Source organism: Oryctolagus cuniculus, chromosome 9 (assembly GCF_964237555.1).
Source record: "Oryctolagus cuniculus chromosome 9, mOryCun1.1, whole genome shotgun sequence".
Taxonomy (NCBI): Eukaryota; Metazoa; Chordata; class Mammalia; order Lagomorpha; family Leporidae; genus Oryctolagus; species Oryctolagus cuniculus.
The window spans coordinates 60,541,051-60,560,139 of record NC_091440.1 but is presented as its reverse complement, the minus strand read 5'-3'; the positions used below and the strand labels follow the sequence as shown (position 1 = coordinate 60,560,139).

Genomic DNA, 19,089 nt, shown 5'->3' with positions numbered 1-19,089 from the left:
GATAGTACAATTATACATCTTATGAGATGTATAATTTCAAAATGGCTACTGTTGAAAGCATAATTTCCACACTATTTACGTAAATGGCATTTTGTTGAAAATAACAGGACAAACTACAATTTCCCAGAATATCTCATGACAAAACCAACTGACAACATTTTTTAGACGTGAAAAGACTAAGTTCTCCCTCTAAAAACACTTTGCCACAAATAGTTGGGCAGTGTGAAGTAGTAAGAAAACACAAATACAAATAAGCAACTGTGTACAAAATAATTTATTCAAGCATTTTCTAGGTTGGCATTATTTTACAGTGAGGTTTTTTCCCTTTTAACACTTTTGAGTCTAAACAGATAAGGGTGAAGGGAATCCAATTAGAATATTTGCCTAAATAAAATCTCCCTTTTTGAATTATATTTGCCTATAAGGGGTGCATTAACATTATAGACATATTTACAGTTTTAAAACTTAAGCAGTAACTCCATTGTTTTCTGTACAAGATCCAACAAAAAGCTAACTGTCCTTAAATCCTCAATACTGTTCAACAACATCATGTCTTACTAGTCAAAGTAATGACAATTTAAATTCTCATCTTGCTAAGATATAAAAATGCATTTCACATAGCTATAAGTTAATAAAGCTTCATTTTAATTTGTATTCTGCTCTTTTTATGCACCCTTGAAGCAGACCTCTGAGTATAAACTGCTTGCTAACACTCAAAGCAACTTGTGAACAAGAAATATGCAAAAAATTCACCAGTGACTTTCCACGGTTAAGAAGGGAAACCAAATTTTCACATTCTCAATCTACGTAAAACTGGAGTACCCTTGTGTCACTGTCATGGATGCTACAAAGGAAATGGTGAGTCATGAAAAATTAGGTGAAAAAGGGGAGATTTAAATTTCAGTATCTGCCAAGAGCAACTTCATACTGACTTTAACAGTTAACACCTTGAAAGAAATAAACAGTAACAAAACAGCAAGACAAGGGATCAAAACACACATCCTGAAACCAGAGTCTAAAGAAAAAAAATACACCAGGATTCTACATAACTTAGCCTATAAGAATCACGATGCTGATAATTTGAGTTTTAAGAAAAACTATACAAGTACAAACAGGTAATCTTAACAGACATTTATGTAAAGTGGCAAAGTCAAAGAATAAAATGAGCTTACAGAATACTCCATTTAAAAATTCAACCCAAACATCGCATTTCACATCTATATTAAAAATGTACCCTGGCAAGGACACCCTGATCTGTCCACGTCGATCTTCCGTGAGACTTCACATCTCATTTGCCAACACCTCAGAGTTCACAGTGTGCTTCAGTGCCGCAGCAGGACTGTCCGCTTTGTTCACAGCAGGCAGGAAAGCAGGTGTGAAAGGAAGGAGGTTATGACAGGCCACCTTGTACTCTTCATATTGGGAACTACAGTTCCCAAAGCTGCCATCAAGCAGTGCCTCGGAAACCTTTATTAAAGTCTAAAACAAGGGGAAAATACAAGTGACTTTTTTTTAATGTAACAAAAAAGCCCTGCCATAGGTAACAAGAACTGGCAAGGATGTGGAGAAAAGGGAACCCTGTGGGTGAGAATATGAATTAACACAGCCATTAAAGAAAATAGTACACAGGTTCCATAAAATATTAAAAATAGAACTACCTGTAACCCAGCAATCCTATCTGGTATGTAGCCAAAGGAAATGAAATCGGTATTGGAGAGATGACTGCATGGAATGTTTACTGTGGCATCATTTCACAACTAGCCAGGAAATGGAATCAATTTAAGTATCCATCTGCTGATGAACGGATCAAGAACATGTAGTATGTATACCATGGAATACTATTCAGCCTTTAAAAAGGATGAAATGCTGCCATTATGTTAAATGACATAAGCCAGGTACAGAAAGACAAGTTCTGAATGATCTCACTCATTTGTGGAATCTAAAAATGCTCAGCTCATACAAGTTGAGAGTAAAACAGTGGTTACCTAAGGCTAGGAAGTTGAGGGGGAGAAGAGGGACATGGTTGGTCAACAAATACTAAGAAAAAAATCGAGACCACAAAGAGATAGATAAGCTTACCCTGATTGGAACAGTATATAATGTATACCTGTATAGGTACATAACAGCCCATAGATACATTAGAATTTTGGCTTGTGAATTCAACAAAAAAAAAAATGTTTTGCAGAGTTGATTTATAAGTAGTAAAATTTTAATACTTGACAAGCTCTCCAACTGATGGAAAACAGAAGTGTTCCTGATGAGTAACAACAGCTCACGTTCATTGAGTGCTTACTATTCCCCAGGTACTTCATGCTAACTCTGATAAAGGCAGTATTTTCCTTACATTTAAAATAAAGGAGACAACTGTCTCAGGTGACATGGCTTGTGATGGGTGGAGCTATGATTTGTATCTGGGCATACCTCTAGGGGCCACTTAGGAATCTGTGAGCTAAAGATACATGTTTTGTTCCACCACTCAGCATCTAGTTAGCCTGTGAAAATCTTACCTTTACATTTTTATCTTTTATAGTTTCATCCAGTCTAGTGGCTATAGCAACTGCTTTCTCTTGCCTTGACTTGTCCAGGAAATACATCATTTTGGCACCTGAAATATCAGGACATTTCAAAGTGAGTAAACTCTTACATTTTATCTGATTTATACTGACTGGTGACTTAAAATATGGTTTGAAGAGTTTTATCTGTGGTGAGTTAGTGCTGGCTCTCACCAGTTCTCAGAAGCCCTCTGTGACATCTCTCCCCAATTTCCTATTCAGTGAAAAATAAATGAACCTTACTTTATTTCTCCTGCAAATTATATGGCTTATATTCTATATTCATTTTTATTGGATTTTTATTAATTTATAAGAGTATATTAGCTTTTTATCAGTTACATATCTGAAATTATTTCTTCCCACTTGGACTTTCTTTATAATACTTTATTTTCATATTGTGAAAATTCTTTTCTCAGAATGCATTTTCCACAAATACAAAAGAGAAATCTTTTCTTCTACCTAGCCTCTAATCTTGAAGTGTTTTTTTGTTGTTTTGTTTTGTTTTTACTAGAAAGAAAAATTAGAGTAATAGTAAGAAAGACAGATCTTCCATCTGTGGGGAGCAGCCCGGACTGGACTGAGTTACTGGAATTAAGACTTATTCTATGCATCTGCTCTCCCACAATATGGCGCTGGGAGAGAAGAAAACAGCTTCTACACAGCTGCCTCCAGTTCAACCAATAAACTGTAGGACTTGCTCCTGATTGGAGGAGAGCAGCGTGCTCGGCGTGTGGGCGGCCGAGTTGGGATTGGCGGAGGAGGACTATAAAGGAGGAGAGAGACGGCATGCACCAGGAACATCTAAGGGGAACGCCTGTGCAGCCCCCGAGAGAGCCGGCCAGCGGTGTGCTGCTCCCCTGCGGAAGTGGGGAATGTGGCAGGGGGAACTGCCCTTCCACGGAGGTGGAAGGGATAGTAGCCAACCCGGGAAGAACCAGCAGCAAACCCGGGGAGGGCCGAGCAGACGAAAGAACAGCGCAGGGTCCTGTGTCGTTCCTCCACGAAGAGGGGGAGCGACATAATGGTGCCGTGGCTCGGATATGAAGCCTAGGCAGGGCTTGGTGTCGTTCCTCCACGAAGAGGGGGAGCGACATAATGGTGCCGTGACTCGGATATGAAGCCTAGGCAGGGTTTAGTGTTGCTCCTCCACGAAGAGGGGGAGCGACACCATCTACTGGTTTACACTCCAAATGGTCACAATGAAACCAGGAGACTATAACTCCATCCAGGCCTCCCACTATAAGTTGGCAAGGGGCCCAAGCACTTGGGCCATCTTCTGCTTTCCCAGGCCATTAGCATGGAGCTGAATCAGAAGTGGAGCCCATAGGGGATGCTGGTGATGCAGGCAGCAGCTTAATCCATCGTGCCACAACACCACCACTAGAAGAGAAATTCTTATCTGTTTTTACTACCAAGAAGTAACTTTTCAGAAGGATTTTTTTCCATAGACACAAGAACTGAGAAGTTTCCTTTTAATAAGAAAGCTTAAGGTAGCATAACTGTAAAATATATGGCTTAAAAGCCTGCCTAAGTATGGTCCAGCCTTCATTTTGTCCCCAACTCCCTTTTCACTTATACCATACTGTCATTTTACACATTTGTATAAACTGCCTAAAACCTTTCCTGTAGCAAGGCAGTATATAAATAAATAAGTCCTCAAGGCAGAAAATACATAAAGCAGTAACAACACAAGAAAAAATAAATCACTAAGAACCACAACAGCCAAAGGCTACATTAAAGCTAAACATATACTTCTTCCATTCAGCCTTTCACCCCTGTAGGTTCTGACACAGCTGAGATACTGTGGGTACAAGTTTGGATATGTAGTAGAAAAGTATTTATCCCAATCCTACAAACACTTCGAAGAAACACCATCTTAAATAATGACCTGGTATTCCATCCCACGAGCCAACCTCCATTTTATCTATTATGACACATACAGTTAACCTGAACTCCCTCTTTCCCCCAAACTTACACACAGCATTTGAGTATCTTTGCACATAAAGCTCTTTTTTTGCTTCAGAATAGTTATTTTCAAATTATTTATAGAAACTTCCATGTGAGGTGAAAGTCTTGCTAAGAACAAGACAAACCCCTCTCCTAATTGGCTGGGCCAATTTACAATCACAGCCACAAAGTACAAGTGTGCCATATCCTGTGCACATTTCACTCTTTTTTACACACTTTTGGGGGGTGTATTTGGTACAGCAATTAAGTTGCTCTTTGGGACCCCCCATCCAAGTACAGGGTTCAAGTCTTCACTCTAATTTTAAACCAGCTTCCTGCTAATGGCACCCTGGGAGGTAGCAGGTGATAGCTCAAGTACTAGGGTCCCTGCCTCCATGTGGGAGACCTGGATTGGGTATATGCTGCCTGGCCATACCCTGCCTATTGAGGGTATTTATAGAGAGAACAAGTAGATGGGAACTATCTCTCTCAAATTTAATTTAAAAAAAATGGTACTGTGTTCATTTCTTTTACTCTTATAACATCTTTCCAAGTGTTTTCCACCACAATCTTTTCCTATAAACATTTTAACCCCTGGGAGGAATTACAAACCTGAAAGTAGATGCTGAAGAGAGGTAGAATTATGTTTGAGAAAATCTTCATTAAAACTTTCCAAATCCCTGTTGACAAATATTTTCTGCATTTCTTGAGACAGAACTTTGCTCACAATGTCTGGAAGATTACTATGATTCGATACTGCAAAAATAAAAATCAGTGTTTTTGAGCCCTTTGAAAAAAAATAATTAGAAAACTTAGTATTTATTACTCTGCTTGATATATTCCACACAGTAAAAATACTGCTTTGGAATATAAACACATCTTCATTTAAATAATATAAACATTTCCTTTAACTTTGTTGCAAAATGGAAAATAGCCCTATTTGCTTCTCTATAAACATTACCTTTTTTAATACTCACCAGATTTAGAAAATCTAATTAAACACTCATGTAACCATGGGTTATTGCTGTTGATAGCAAAAGCACGTTTGACAGACTGCAGCATCAGTAAGAACTTTCCTGTGTCAGAAAAATGTAACAGCTTCAATATGAATTTTCTTTGTCAATTAAATTCAGTGAACTTTTCTATAATACTAGTAGGCAAAATTCAAAACTGACAAATAATTATCAAAGAACAACTTGTGGTTTCCAAAGAAAAGCTTAAAAATCATCAAGAACTTCTTTGGGTAAATAATTCTTAAACTGGATTTTATCTTAACATGTAATACATAATTCTGTGCAACATTTCAGCACATGCACACATCATAAACTGACCAAATCAGACAATTTGTATTTCCATTTCCTTTTAGGTTTGAAGGACTGTTAGTCCTTCGCACAGTATACACCACATTATTATTGTGAACCAATTATTCCACTGTGCTGTGTCAGCAAAGTTTTGAGGAACAAGGACAAGAAGATCAAGAGTCTTTGTGCAAAGCTGAAGTGGAACTCTAAGAAATGAAACAGATCTAACTGACAAAGATTACACTGAGTACAGTCACCAATATAATTAAGGAGTAAAAAAAACTATTACCTTTTCTAAAATATATTTCAAATGCTAATAGATGAGTGTTAATGTTATCGGCAACAAGATTCTTAAGAGGTATAAGGAACTTGATAGCTTCTTCTAATGGGTTTTCTACCTATTTTGGAACAAAGGACAATTATTACATTTACACAGCTATGCAAGTCAAATTTCCCCTACAGTTTTGGATGGTTTTCTTCATATCCATATAAGAAAACATTTAAAAAAAACTATCTTCTACAAATATTTAAAGTACAGAGTCAAATTTTCAAAAGGCTCCATTTTTTAATTACAAAATCAAGGTACTTTTTATTAATATTCCACACACTTAAGAAAATGATATACCAAGTACAGACAGTCCTTTATATACCACAAATATTGCAAGGAAGAAAATGGTATCATATAATTGGGAAAAAGTAATGACTGATTCAAAGTCCTTATACTGGATTTACAGTGACTGTAAGGCAAAAAGCTAAATATTTCACTAAATCTACTAAATTTATCAGCAATGGAGATGAACTATTGCTGTGTAGCTACATTATCTAATAAGACATAAAATTATTCCATCTATTGCTGCAATAATGTATTACTAAAAAGTTACTGGCTTAAAGCAAAGCAAACTTACATTGCAGTTCAGTCTGTCTCACTGGCTTAAACGTCAAGGTGTCAGCAAAGTTGCCATTTTGAAGGTGTTGGGGAGAATGATCCCAACCTTTCCTAGCTTCTAAAAGCTAGAGGACTCCTTGGCTTGAGGTCCCTTCCCCCAACTCCAAAGCGAGCAGCAGCAGGGGAGTGCTTCTCCTAACACCCTAACCATTTCTGGCTTCCCTCAGAAGCCCCTTCTCCTTGCACGGGGTAACCTGGAAAGTCCAGGCTAATCTACCAACTTTGGGGTCAGCTATTACAATCTTAACTCCCCTTTGCTAGGTAAGGTCTCACAATCACAGGTTCTAGGCATTAGAGCCCAAAAAGCGTTAGAGAACCATTACTCTGCCAACCACAATAATTCTATATATAATTTGCATTAACCAAAATGTACATATATCTCTCAAAGACAACTGATATGGACCCTGAAATATTGCAAAATGGCTTCTCATGCTTTTTACCAAATAACAAAGACGGTAAATTCATCTCACCCTTTCTAACTTCTCAGGTATAAGTTCCTCCTTAAGACCACTGGCTTCTTCTTCATCATCATCTCTTTTTTTCTTTTGAATTTTTTGTTGACGTTCCTTTTCCGAATGCTTTCTCTCTTCTTCTAATTTAGCTTTTTTCTGAGCTCGTCTCTGTTTGCTAAGCATTTTCTTCAATTCTTTGGCTGACAGGTTTTCTATAAACATCCAAACAAAAATTCTATTTGAGTCAATGTTTGCATTTTTCCTCACATTCTAGTACAGCTTTTTTGAGAAAGGAGGGGCTGCTACATGGAAGTTTTCAGAAAGTGCATACTCATGAATAGCCCAAAATCTGGCCCACAGAAAAGTAACGGTAAATGCTGCATGAACTATAAAATGAACCAATTCTAGCCAGTTCTGCCTCCTAGTTAATGTCTAACCTTTTAGTCTCAAGTCCTAAACTGTGTAAAAGTGGGCTGATATCACCAACTATCCTCTGAGAATATTTCAAGGGTAAGTGAAATGCATTTAAACACACTTGCAATCTTTAAATGCTATATAAATGTTAGAATGAAAGCTTGAAAATCTGCCTCCATGCTAGTAATTCTAATATTCCTAGATACTAACATTCTAGGAAATAAAAAGCTGTACAAACAGTCTTACTGGTATTCTTATCATAAATAAAGCAGGTACTAGAAGTTTTAAAAACATATATTTTCCTTGTGCTCAAAGCTACTTTCATTTACAATTTAAGAAAAAAGAAACAAGATCATAGGCATTTCTATTTGTTCTGAACCACTCCATTAAAGTGACTAAGAAGCATCAGCCCGCAGAGCTTCAGTTTCCTTTGACTCTTCCCCCACTTGTCAGTAATTGATACCTTTATATCCAGGTGACAAGGCACTTTTCTAGGCATTGTTTGTTAATGACACTCTATAATTTAGTGTTCTTTTCAAATCTTTTTAAGTCAGTTACCTGAATTTATTTCTTGTTGTTTGCTTTCATTGGTTAAAGGGTTATCATACAATTTCAAGTATATTTCAATCGCTGATCTAGCAGCCTTGAAATAAAAAGCATGTCTTCTGAGTATATCTTCTAACCTCAAAAGGTCAACATAGGCACGGAGGGTCATCTTTCTCATGCAGTATGTATGGAAGTCAAATTGATCATCGGTTATCTCAAAAAAATGCTTAAAAACAAAACCACAGAATTACCCCTTACATTTGTTGTCAGTCTACCTTTTGAAAGAAAACCATAAAAAAAGCCCCCCAACAAAACAGTGTAAATAATGTCACATTTTCACTTGGTTGCTCTCTCTCCTTTTTATTAACAGTATCATGTTGGAGTTTTTGCTACAATACATCCCCATTCCCTATAAATCAAGTTTTGTGATGATATTCAACAAGTCAAATGATCAGGTTGTTTTTTAAACTGGACATTCTTGTATGTGATGTTTTAATTTTAATCAGTGATTTCTCCTCCATAGTCACTAAATTCAGAATGGCAGAGTTAAACATAAGTCTGGATGAAGACTAAACATGTAGGTACACACTAAATGTTTGCAAGTCAAAACTGTTCTACCCCACTCAGCTCTTGGTGGGAAAGTCTTATCTTCTCTATCCCCACTGCCTGGCACAAGAACCTAAGAAGTGGCAGACATTCAACAGCCACAGTATTTTGCCAGCTTGAGGGATAAGCTGCTCAGGAGACATGTGACCCTGAGTGAGCCTTTTCATCTCCCACAGTTATATAGTGAGGAATGAAACTCTACACAGCTTGTTTCTTAAGGCTGACTCTCAACAGTAAACTGCTAAGCCAGTGCACAGCACTATGGTTTTCTCCCTTCTCATTAAGCTCCCATTAATTGTCTACATTCCATTTTAGCCCAATTCACTCATCTGGATTCTTCCTAAAGAGACAGCTGCAGAGCTTTCATCCAATTATTAAAGGATAGATGGCCCATAAAAGGTTATGAACATCTGGTATTTTACATGGAAAGGAGAACATCAATGCCTTACTCCTCAAAAATTTTTGTTCTTTTAAAGTCGGAGTTAGATCTTCCATTTACTGGTTCACTTCCCAGATGGCCACAACAGCCCCGGGCTTGGCCAGACCTGAAGCCAGGAGCTTCTTCCAGATCTCCCATGTGGGTGGCAGGGTCCCAAACACTTGGGCCATCTTCCACATTCTCCCAGGTACAGCTGGGACTTAAACAGCACCCTTATGGGATGCTGGTGGCAGGTGGTGGCTTTAGTCAATATGACACAATGCCAGTCCCACCAAGAACAGTTATACACTATTTTCTCTCCTCTATGCATTTCTACCTCTGATTCTGTTTCCCTACATTAGCATCTCTAAAATCACATGGAAAAACTAATGATTCTACCCATCAACAGAGGTAAGTTTCCCTTGCACTTCACAGTCCTGGGTGTCTACTAAGTCCTCACAGTGAGGACACATCAGTAATCATCCACAGCCATTTGACAGTTTTAGCCATCATGGTAATTAGAAACACATTATACACAGAACATTCCCTAGACTTTAAGATTTTTAAGAATAAAAGCACACAATGTGGAGGGCAAGAAATTGAAAAAATATTTTATATTAGTTTATACTTTAACTAAAAAAATGCTTTAATGTTCTATTCAAGTACTGAATCCTTCCCACCAATAAAATAAGCAATTCATATATAACAAACTTGGCTTCATTTTCAAAAAGTGAAAAGGTTATTATGTCAAAGTTGCTGGTTTTCCTTAAATGCAAATCAAGTAACATGTAGCATCACATCTTAATATTCAATACAAATGACCAAGAAAAAAATAGCAGTGCTAATAGTCATGGCCACAATGATACAAAAACATCTAAGAGAGTTTAGGATGATTTCTAGGTTGAGAAACATAAAAAGGCAGATGACAAGCTTCAAGAGATATTCCTAGCAGCATCGGTAAACAGATTTTAAGTCAAACCTTGAAAGGAACCATTTGGAACCAAAATTCTTGATGCTGCCTCTTTTATCAGTAACAGCCCATAGGCTGCCTCTCTCCAGTTAATGTCTTCCATATACAGGGTGACCAACTTATCCCAGTATGCTGAGGCTTTCCCAGTTTTTCCAATGAAAGCACTGAGTCTCAGGAACCTACCCTGACAGAGGCAAACCTGAGCAGTTAATCACCCTATAATAAGCTAAAAGTGATAACACAGAATATGGCTAGACTAAGAAAAAGTAGGAAACAGCAGCTATGGCTTATTAATCCTTTTGCTTTTCAAGAAGTGGTGTATTGCAGAATACTACTCTTGGGTAGGTCTTTCTAACCTTTTGCTTTGAAATTACAGATAAAGTGGATATTGCAAAAGTAGTATACAGAGGTCCTATTTATTCTTCCCTCAGTTTCCCCCAAGGTTCCAGCATATAAACTATAGGACATGGCCAGCGCCACGGCTCACTTGGCTAATCCTCCGCCTGCGACGCTGGCACCCCGGGTTCTAGTCCTGGTTGCTCCTCTTCCAGTCCAGCTCTCTGCTGTGGCCCGGGAGCGCAGTGGAGGATGGCCCAAGTGCTTGGGCCCTGCACCCGCATGGGAGACCAGGAGGAAGCACCTGGCTTTGGGTCGGCGCAGCGCGCTGGCCGTAGCGGCCATTTGGGGGGTGAACCAATGGAAAGGAAGACCTTTCTCTCTCTGATTGTCTAACTCTGCCTATCAAAAAAAAAACAAAACAAACAAAAAAAAAAACTACAGGATAGTATCAAAACCAAGAAACTGCAATTGGTACAATATGTATCTACAGTTCTATGTAGTTTTATCATGTGTGGATTCATATAACTGCTACCAAAATCAAGACACAGAACTATCATTACAAAGTTCTCTCTTACACGATCATGGATTGATTTTTTTGTCTCCAAATTTGTAAAATTTGAAAGTAAGCAAGACAAAATAAAGTTTGTTTCCCTGCACTTTTTAGCCAAACACAAAGTGCACCCTAAGTCATTTGTCAGCTCACTGCAGAAAGCTAGGTATCAAAATCTTATTAACATACCCTTTCCTCTAAAAATGCTAGTTTTTTTTTTTGAGGGTGGGGGCAGGTGATGCTGGCAGGAGTTGCTGGAGATGTCGAAGACAGTCTTTGCTAACCTGTCTTTGATTCAAGCCTGAGAAGCCACTCACAGTTCTACTGAGTGGTTTCTTTAGGAATCCCCGATAGGTCTTCTCCCCTGGCTCAGATTCTTCTGCCAGTACTTTGTGTTCCTGAGTGACACTAGTAAGAGTTTTACACACAGAAAAGCAACAGAGGCTCTGAACTTTAAAAATAACTGGGGACAACGCTGCGGCATAGGAGGTTAAGCCTCTGCCTGTGGCACTGGTTGGAGTCCAGGTTGCTGCACTTCCAGTCCAGCTTCTGTAAATGGCCTGGGAAAGACAGCCCAACTGCTTGAACCCCCAGAAGTCAGGTGAGAGATCCAGAAGAAGCTGCTGGCTTTGGATTGCCCCAACTCTGGCCGTTGTGGCCATTTGGGGAGTGAACCAGTGGATGGAAGACCTCTCTATCTCTCCCTCTGTTAACTCTGCTTCTCAAATATTTTTTAAAAATAACTAGATCGAGGAGAATAAGCAATTTGATTTTCTTTATAGAGAATCTGTCATTAACAAGCATATGTCAACTTGATAAAGATGCAAAGAAGATAGTTATGAACTGCTCTAACTTTGGTTTATCTGAAGTCCAAGATCTTATCAGATATAATTGCTGCCCTGATTCCCATATGAACCAGCACACTAAAACAATGGGAACCTAATCACCTGAAGTTTTAATTCTTTTATTTATTTATTTATTTTTTATTTTTCACAGGCAGAGTGGACAGTGAGAGAGACAGAGAGAGAGAGAGAAAGGTCTTCCTTTGCCATTGGTTCACCCTCCAATGGCCGCCACGGCCAGCGCGCTGCAGCCGGCGCACCACGCTGATCCGATGGCAGGAGCCAGGTGCTTCTCCTGGTCTCCCATGGGGTGCAGGGCCCAAGCACTTGGACCATCCTCCACTGCACTCCCTGGCCACAGCAGAGAGCTGGCCTGGAAGAGGGGCAACCGGGACAGAATCTGGCGCCCCGACCGGGACTAGAACCCGGTGTGCCGGCACTGCAAGGCGGAGGATTAGCATATAATCACCTGAAGTTTAAAAAGAAAACCTCACTTCTTGAAATAGTTAAAAATGTTATTCTGAACATCAGTTTCTATTGAATATTTTGGAAAAGACTGTTTTAATAAAGTTCATTTCAAACATTAGACTGGTTTGTACCACATAACCTTTATGTATATAATCCTAAAATCCTATGAGAGGGAGCTGGTGCTGTGGCATAGCAGGTAAAGCTGCCGCCTGCAATGCCAGCATCCCATATGGGCGCTGGTTTGAGTCCCACTGCTCCACTTCCCATACAGCTCTCTGTTATGGCCTGAGACTGCACGGCCTAAGTCCTTGGGCCCCTGCACCTGCGTGGGAGACTGGGAAGAAGCTCTGGCCGCTGCGGCCAGTTGGGGAATGAACTAGCGGATGGAAGACCTCTCTCTCTCTCTGCCTCTCCTCCTCTCTCTGTGTAAATGACTTTCAAATAAAATTTTTTTTAAAAAAAAGATCTAGCTCTTTGTACTTCTTAGCTACCCTTCAGTTTAGAAGGTAAACTGCAAAACTATTTTTGAAATATGTTCCTTATTCAAAGCATTAAACATTAAGTACCTCATCAATACTATTACAATAAATTCATAAATTTTGTAATTCTAAATCCTTCCAATGAGTGCAGGAATTTTTTTAGATTAGAAGTTAATTTTAGAAGCATTAATCAATATGCTATTTGTACTAAGCATCCCATTTCTATACAACATGTAGAAGATGTATAACCATATAAAAGATCTTTACTTTTAGTAGAGCTAAGTCATGAAAAGAATATCATACAAGTGGCGCAAGAGGCTATCGTCTATTTTTTCTATGTCTAAGTTTTATTCTCGTTTATTTCTAGTTCCTTTTCTCAAATTCTTCAAATTTCTAGCAACAGTTAAGTAACATGACAATGATTTCTGCAATGTTCTAATCTGATATAACCAATGATTTTTTAATTTTTTCCTCAAAAATGTCTTCTACAAATTAAATCATTTCTTGAACTAAAAGTCTTTTACCTGACATGTAGAAGCTTATTCAATGCTACTCAGTGAAGTTCACTACAAATTTAGGGGAAGTATAACCTAAATGTAACAGTGATGGAAGATCAATTCATATTCTAACAATTCTCAAAAATATGAAAAATATTCATTTAAAGGCATTCTGCTTCTTAAGTGATGGTCATCTAGCAAGTATCAAAACAAGCTCAGATTTATCACAGAAATAACAGCCTGACAAACTAGAATGCTTAAATAATTCATGTATCATCTAGGAACTCTACATTTTTCAAGGAGAAAATGACAAGGACTTTCCCCAAAGAGATAGCCATCAAGCCCAGGCTTAAAAGGGCAGCAAAAACAAAACAAAAATCAGGTCATTTCTAAAAAGGCTCAGGTATAATCCTGGTTCCGATTCCCTTCAAAAGCCACCCCCTAGGAGTAAGCCTTCCTTGTGGGTAACCTCAGAATTTCCCCATGGAAAAAGGCCGAAGTGACTGCCACGGTGCAGACATCAGGCTCACCTGACTCTGATGCCTGTGGTTCTATACTGCGTCAGCAGGGGAACTGTGGTGCCGATTGCCCCCACAACTGAGGGCTGCTGAGGACTGCCTCAGGGGTGCATTTGCGGCTCTTTTCCTCCTGTGGTCCATGTGGAAGGAGAGTGCTTCAGAGATGACAAAGAACAGGAAAACAAAAATTCACACAAAGGAAAAGAAAAGTCCCCTCACTAAGGCACATCACACATAATTCTAAAAGCAAGTAATAAAATAAGCCTGCAAACTGGCCACAGATTGCCGTACAGAGCACTGGGTGTGAGAACAAACATCCTGGGAAGACCAACTGGAGAGAGGCTGACTGCGGACCAGATCCTGAGCCTTACAGGATAAAGAGGTTGCCATCAGCTATGTGTTCTAGGCTGGTGATGAAAATCAAGTAATAGCCCAATTAGGGAACAGAAATTCTGACTTTGTTAATAATAGCACTAGTGTTTTACTAATTCATCTTTCCCCCTTCCTTCAAACAAAAATAAATACACGTGGCAAAAGTATAATCATTTGAGGATCAAAAATCATCATTTGTTCACAGCTTCTGATTAAAAGGCTAAAGACCAAAGTTTTGTTCTTCAGGATGAAGCTCTCACAGCAGTTAGAAGAGGCAGATGATCCTGTGCAGAAATCTACCTGTTTTCACCACCTTACAGGAGCAAACTAAGGACAAAATCCTACCCTTTCTACTTCATGGCACTTCTTCAAGGCATCCCCGTATCTGCCCAGACGCTGATAAGCGGCAATGCATTCAGTCTGAAACCACATACACTGCATTTCATTCAGGTTTTCCATGGCAGACGTTCCTTCCTGAAATGGAAGCATTCACAACACAACTATAGGGAGCAAACAGGAAGACCCTAAAAATCTCATTTTCTCTTTTACACTTATTTTTACTACATTAAAAGTATTATAACAATCAATTAGCAAATATATGAATTAAGCAAATGACTCCCATTAGTTTTAAATTATATAAAGTCTAGTGTAAAGTCTTATAGTTTGATAAAATCTATCGCTCTGTTGGAGTATCCAACACTCTATATAAAAGACTCCAGATCACTAAAGATGCATTTTTGAACACCAAAGCTTTGACTTAAATCATTTAATACAGTAATCTTAGGAAACACTGCCTATCTTCTGAGCTTTAAGCAAAGACAACTTAACCTTCCCTTGCTTCCCAAAACTGTTGAATCTGTTAGTAAATTTCAGGCCTCCTGTTCAATTTCCCAGACTCCTTCCTCCAACTTAGAAATCCACTGTCTCTCAGTTTCAGTGTACAAAGCTGCAAATGCACTATGAACAATTCCAGGTAGTTAACTTTTTGAAATGAAAAGTAATGTACATTTCTTAAAATATGTGGTCACAAAAAAAAAAAGGAGGCGGGCGCCATGGCTCACTAGGTTAATCCTCCACCTGCGGTGCCGGCATCCCATATGGGGGCCAGGTTCTAGTCCCGGCTGCTCCTCTTCCAGTCCAGCTCTCTGCTGTGGCCCGGGAGGGCAGTGGAGGATGGCCCAAGTGCTTTGGCGCCTGCACCCACGTGAGAGACCAGCAGGAAGCACCTGGCTCCTGGCTTCGCATTGGTGCAGAGCCGGCTGTAGTGGCCATTGTGGGGGGTGAACCAATGGAAGGAAGACCTTTCTGTCTGTCTGTCTCTCTCACTGTCTAACTCTACCTGTCAAATAAATTTAAAAAACAAAAAGAAAAAAATTTTAAAATTCTAAATTGAAAAATCTGTAAGAAGGAAACAGGAATATTTCACTCCTTTACTGGCAACTGGAGCTAAGCTGGGTTCAGCAATTAAACAGGGCTATTAGCAATTTTCTTCTCCTAGCTCACTATGTTAATGACATCTTGTGAATTTACAAAGCCAATGAACAAGTATCAGCAAAATGAACAAGGTCTGTGAACAGCATGGCACCTATCAAAACCAGATGACCAGAGGCAAATGATGAGCAACCTAAGCCATAGATTTTGGTGGCTACTTCCTTTAAATAACTAACTCCTCTCACCATCTTGTTCTCCTGTTCCTTTGAAGACACATCCTCGTTAGTTACGTTCTTTGTTGTTTTGAAGTCACTAGATTTATTTAAGTTCTGTACACTCACCTTTTTAAAAAATTTATGAAAAGGGAACAAATTTTATATATTTCAAATACAGTTTTAATATAATACTCCCCACCCTACCCTCTTTCCTACTCTCCCTATCCTTTACTCATTTTTCTTTTAATTTAAAAAATGATAATTTCAATTTACTTTATAATCACAAGCTTAACCCTCCATGAAATAAAAAACTCAACAAGCAGAAAAACTACTGTTCCTCAAGAGAAAACAAAGGCTGGCTATAAACAATCAATTCTCAAAATGTCAATTTCACTCATACTTTTTTTTGTACTCTGTTTATTATTTACCACAAATCATGGAAAACGCAGTATTTGTCTTTTAGGGAAGGTAATGGTCTCCAGTTGTATCCAATTTGTTATGAAAGGCAGGATTTCATTAGCTCTTACAAGTGAGTACTATTCCATTGTGTGTATACAATTTCTTTATCCAGTCATCAGTTGATAGACATCTGGGTTGATTCCATATCTTAGATATTCTGAGTTACTGGGCTGTTATAAATATGGGGGTAAGTTCACTCTTTAATATGCTGATTTCATTTCCTTTGGGTAAATTCCCAGGAGTGGATGGCTTGGTGATATGGCAGGTTTATTTTCAGATTTGTGAGGAATATCCAAACTGTCTTCCATAATGGCTGTACTAGTTTACATCCACACCAACAGTGTATTAGAGAAAGGGTACCTTTCTCTCAAATCCTCACAAATTTTTTTTTTTTTTTTTTGAATGACAGCCATTCTAACTGGGGTGAGGTAAAACCTCATTGTGGTTTTGATTTGCATTACCATGATGGACAGTGATCCTGAGCATCTTTTCATATGTCTGTTGGATATTTGTATTTCATCCTGTGAAAAGTGACTATTTATATCCTAAGCCCATTTCTTAGATAGACTGTTTTCTTACTGAGTTTCTTCTTTTTTTAAAAAAAAGATTATGGGGCTGGTGCTGTGGTGTAATAGGTACACCACCTGCAGTGCAAGCATCCCATATGGGTGCCAGTTTGAGTCCTAGCTGCTCCATTTCCAATCCAGCTCTCTGCTATGGCCCGGGAAAGCAGTGGAAGATGGCCCAAGCCCTTTGGGCCCCTGCACCCATGTGGGAGACCCAAGAAGAAGCTCCTGGCTTCAGATCAGTGCAGATCCAGCCATTGTGGCCAATTCAGGAGTGAACCAGCAGATGAAAGACCTCCCTCTTTCTCTGCCGCTCCTTTTATCTGTGTCTCTTTCAAATAAATAAATAAATCTTTTTAAAAAAAGATTGTTTATTTGAAAGAGCTGGAGAGAGGCGGAGAGAGGCGGAGAGAGGCGGAGAGAGGCAGAGAGAGAGAGAGAGAGAGAGAGAGAGAGAGAGAGAAAGAGAAAGTCTTTCATCCACTGATTCACTCCCCAAATGGCCTCAATGGCCAGAGCTGTGCCAATACAAAGCCCAGCTTCTTCTGGGTCTCCCCCGTGAGTGCAGGGGCCCAAGGACGTGGGCCATCCCCTACTGCTTTCCCAGGCCATAGCAGAAGAGCTGGGTCAGAAGTGGAGCAGCCAGGATTTGAACGGGCACCCACACAGGATGCCGGCATTATAGGCAGTGGCTTACCTTCTACACCACAGCACCAGCCCCTTGTTGAGTTTCTTGAGCTCCTTATAGACCCTGGATATTAAGTATTTATCAGATGTATAATTTGCAGATATGTTCTCCTATTCTGTCAGTTGCCTCCTTTGTTGTGTTTCCCTGTTGTGCAGAAGTTTGATGTAATCCTATTTGTCTATTTTTACCTTTTCTGCCTGTGCTGCTGGGGTCTTATCCAAGATGTCTTTCCTTTGCAATACACTGCAGTATAACCCCTGTTTTCCTCTAGAAATTTCATGGTTTCAGGTCTTAGATTTAGATCCTTAATCCATTATGAGCTGATTTTTGCACAGGGTATAAGCAGTGTTGTTTAATTCCTTTGCATGCCATGCAGAGATCCAATTTTCCCAACACCATTTGTTAGACTGTCCTTTCTCCAAGGAATGATTTTTGGCTTGTCAAATATTAGTTGATTACAGATTTTTAGGTTAATTGCTGGGGTCTGTAGTCTCTTCCGTTGGTTTACATGTCTATTCCTTTGCCAGTACTAAGCTGTTTTGATTGTAACTGCCTTGCAATATGTCTTGAAATCTGGTATTGTGATGCCTCCAGCTTTTTTTAATTTTAATTTTTATTTTTTGACAGGCAGAGTGGACAGTGAGAGAGAGAGAGGCAGAGAGAAAGGTCTTCCTTTTCTGTTGGTTCACTACCCAATGGCCTCTGCGGCCGGCGCACTGCGCTGATCCAAAGCCAGGAGCCAGGTGCTTCTCCTGGTCTCCCATGCGGGTGCAGGGCCCAAGGACCTGGGCCATTCCCCATTGCACTCCTGGGCCAAAGCAGAGAGCTGGACTGGAAGAGGAGCAACCGGGACAGAATCCAGAGCCCGACTGGGACTAGAACCCGGGGTGCCAGCACCACAAGGTGGAGGATTAGCCTATTTTTATTACTTAAGACTGCTTTAGCATTTCAGGGTCTCTTGTGATTCACATGAATTTGAGGGTCATTTTTCCCAGAAGAGAGAAGTACGTCTTTGGTATTTTGCATTGGGATGATACTGAATCAGTAAATTGCTTAGGTAATACGGACGGTTTGATATTAGTTCTTTCAATGTACAAACATGGGAGATCTTTTTATTTTTCTGTGTATACTCATTTCTAATTTTACTTTATATTAAACTTTTACCTTGGCCATCCAGGCACCATTTTTCTCTAAAAAACAGTATTGCTTTTTTTAAAAATAATTTATGTATTTATTTGAAAGGCAGAGGCAGGGAGGGAGATAGAGAGAGAGGTCCTCCAAATGCTGGTTTGTAGTGGAATGAGAAGGCCATTCCAAGATGGCCGCTGGCAACAGGCTGTGATTGGATGGCTTCAGAAACTGCCTTCAGAAACTGGCAACAGGGTGTGATTGATTAGGGCATAGACCACCCCTTGACCAGATTGGCTGCCGTGGCTGTGTAAGCTGCTGTACCAACTGAAATAAACGAGTCTGCAGGCTGCTCGCCTCAGGCCTGCTTTCACTGGGCTCCCGG

General features: G+C 39.5%; 1 protein-coding gene and 1 long non-coding RNA gene across 8 annotated transcripts in view; one reads left to right on the top strand and one right to left on the bottom strand.

Annotated features, from left to right (window-relative positions):
- Positions 1–256: 256 nt before the first annotated feature.
- The window catches only part of NAA16 (N-alpha-acetyltransferase 16, NatA auxiliary subunit), an 85,838-nt gene continuing 67,005 nt past the window's right edge, over positions 257–19,089 (bottom strand). For 6 of the 7 annotated variants that reach the window (XM_008260015.4, XM_070048746.1, XM_002712969.5 and 3 more), the window contains 8 exons: positions 14,563–14,691; positions 8,171–8,384; positions 7,217–7,410; positions 6,090–6,198; positions 5,477–5,575; positions 5,112–5,255; positions 2,508–2,605; positions 257–1,479 (listed from right to left, as the gene is read on the bottom strand). In XM_008260015.4, the coding sequence (XP_008258237.1) occupies positions 1,282–1,479; positions 2,508–2,605; positions 5,112–5,255; positions 5,477–5,575; positions 6,090–6,198; positions 7,217–7,410; positions 8,171–8,384; positions 14,563–14,691 (1,185 nt within the window). In that variant the 3' untranslated portion in view covers positions 257–1,281. Of the gene's footprint in view, positions 1,480–2,507; positions 2,606–5,111; positions 5,256–5,476; positions 5,576–6,089; positions 6,199–7,216; positions 7,411–8,170; positions 8,385–13,857; positions 14,001–14,562; positions 14,692–19,089 lie in introns of all 7 variants that reach the window. The other variant, XR_011378777.1, reaches the window with a different exon arrangement.
- Positions 731–5,982, top strand: LOC103349064 (uncharacterized). The gene is made up of 3 exons (XR_007920964.2): positions 731–858; positions 2,531–2,628; positions 5,866–5,982. It is a non-coding gene; the product is annotated as an uncharacterized lncRNA (long non-coding RNA).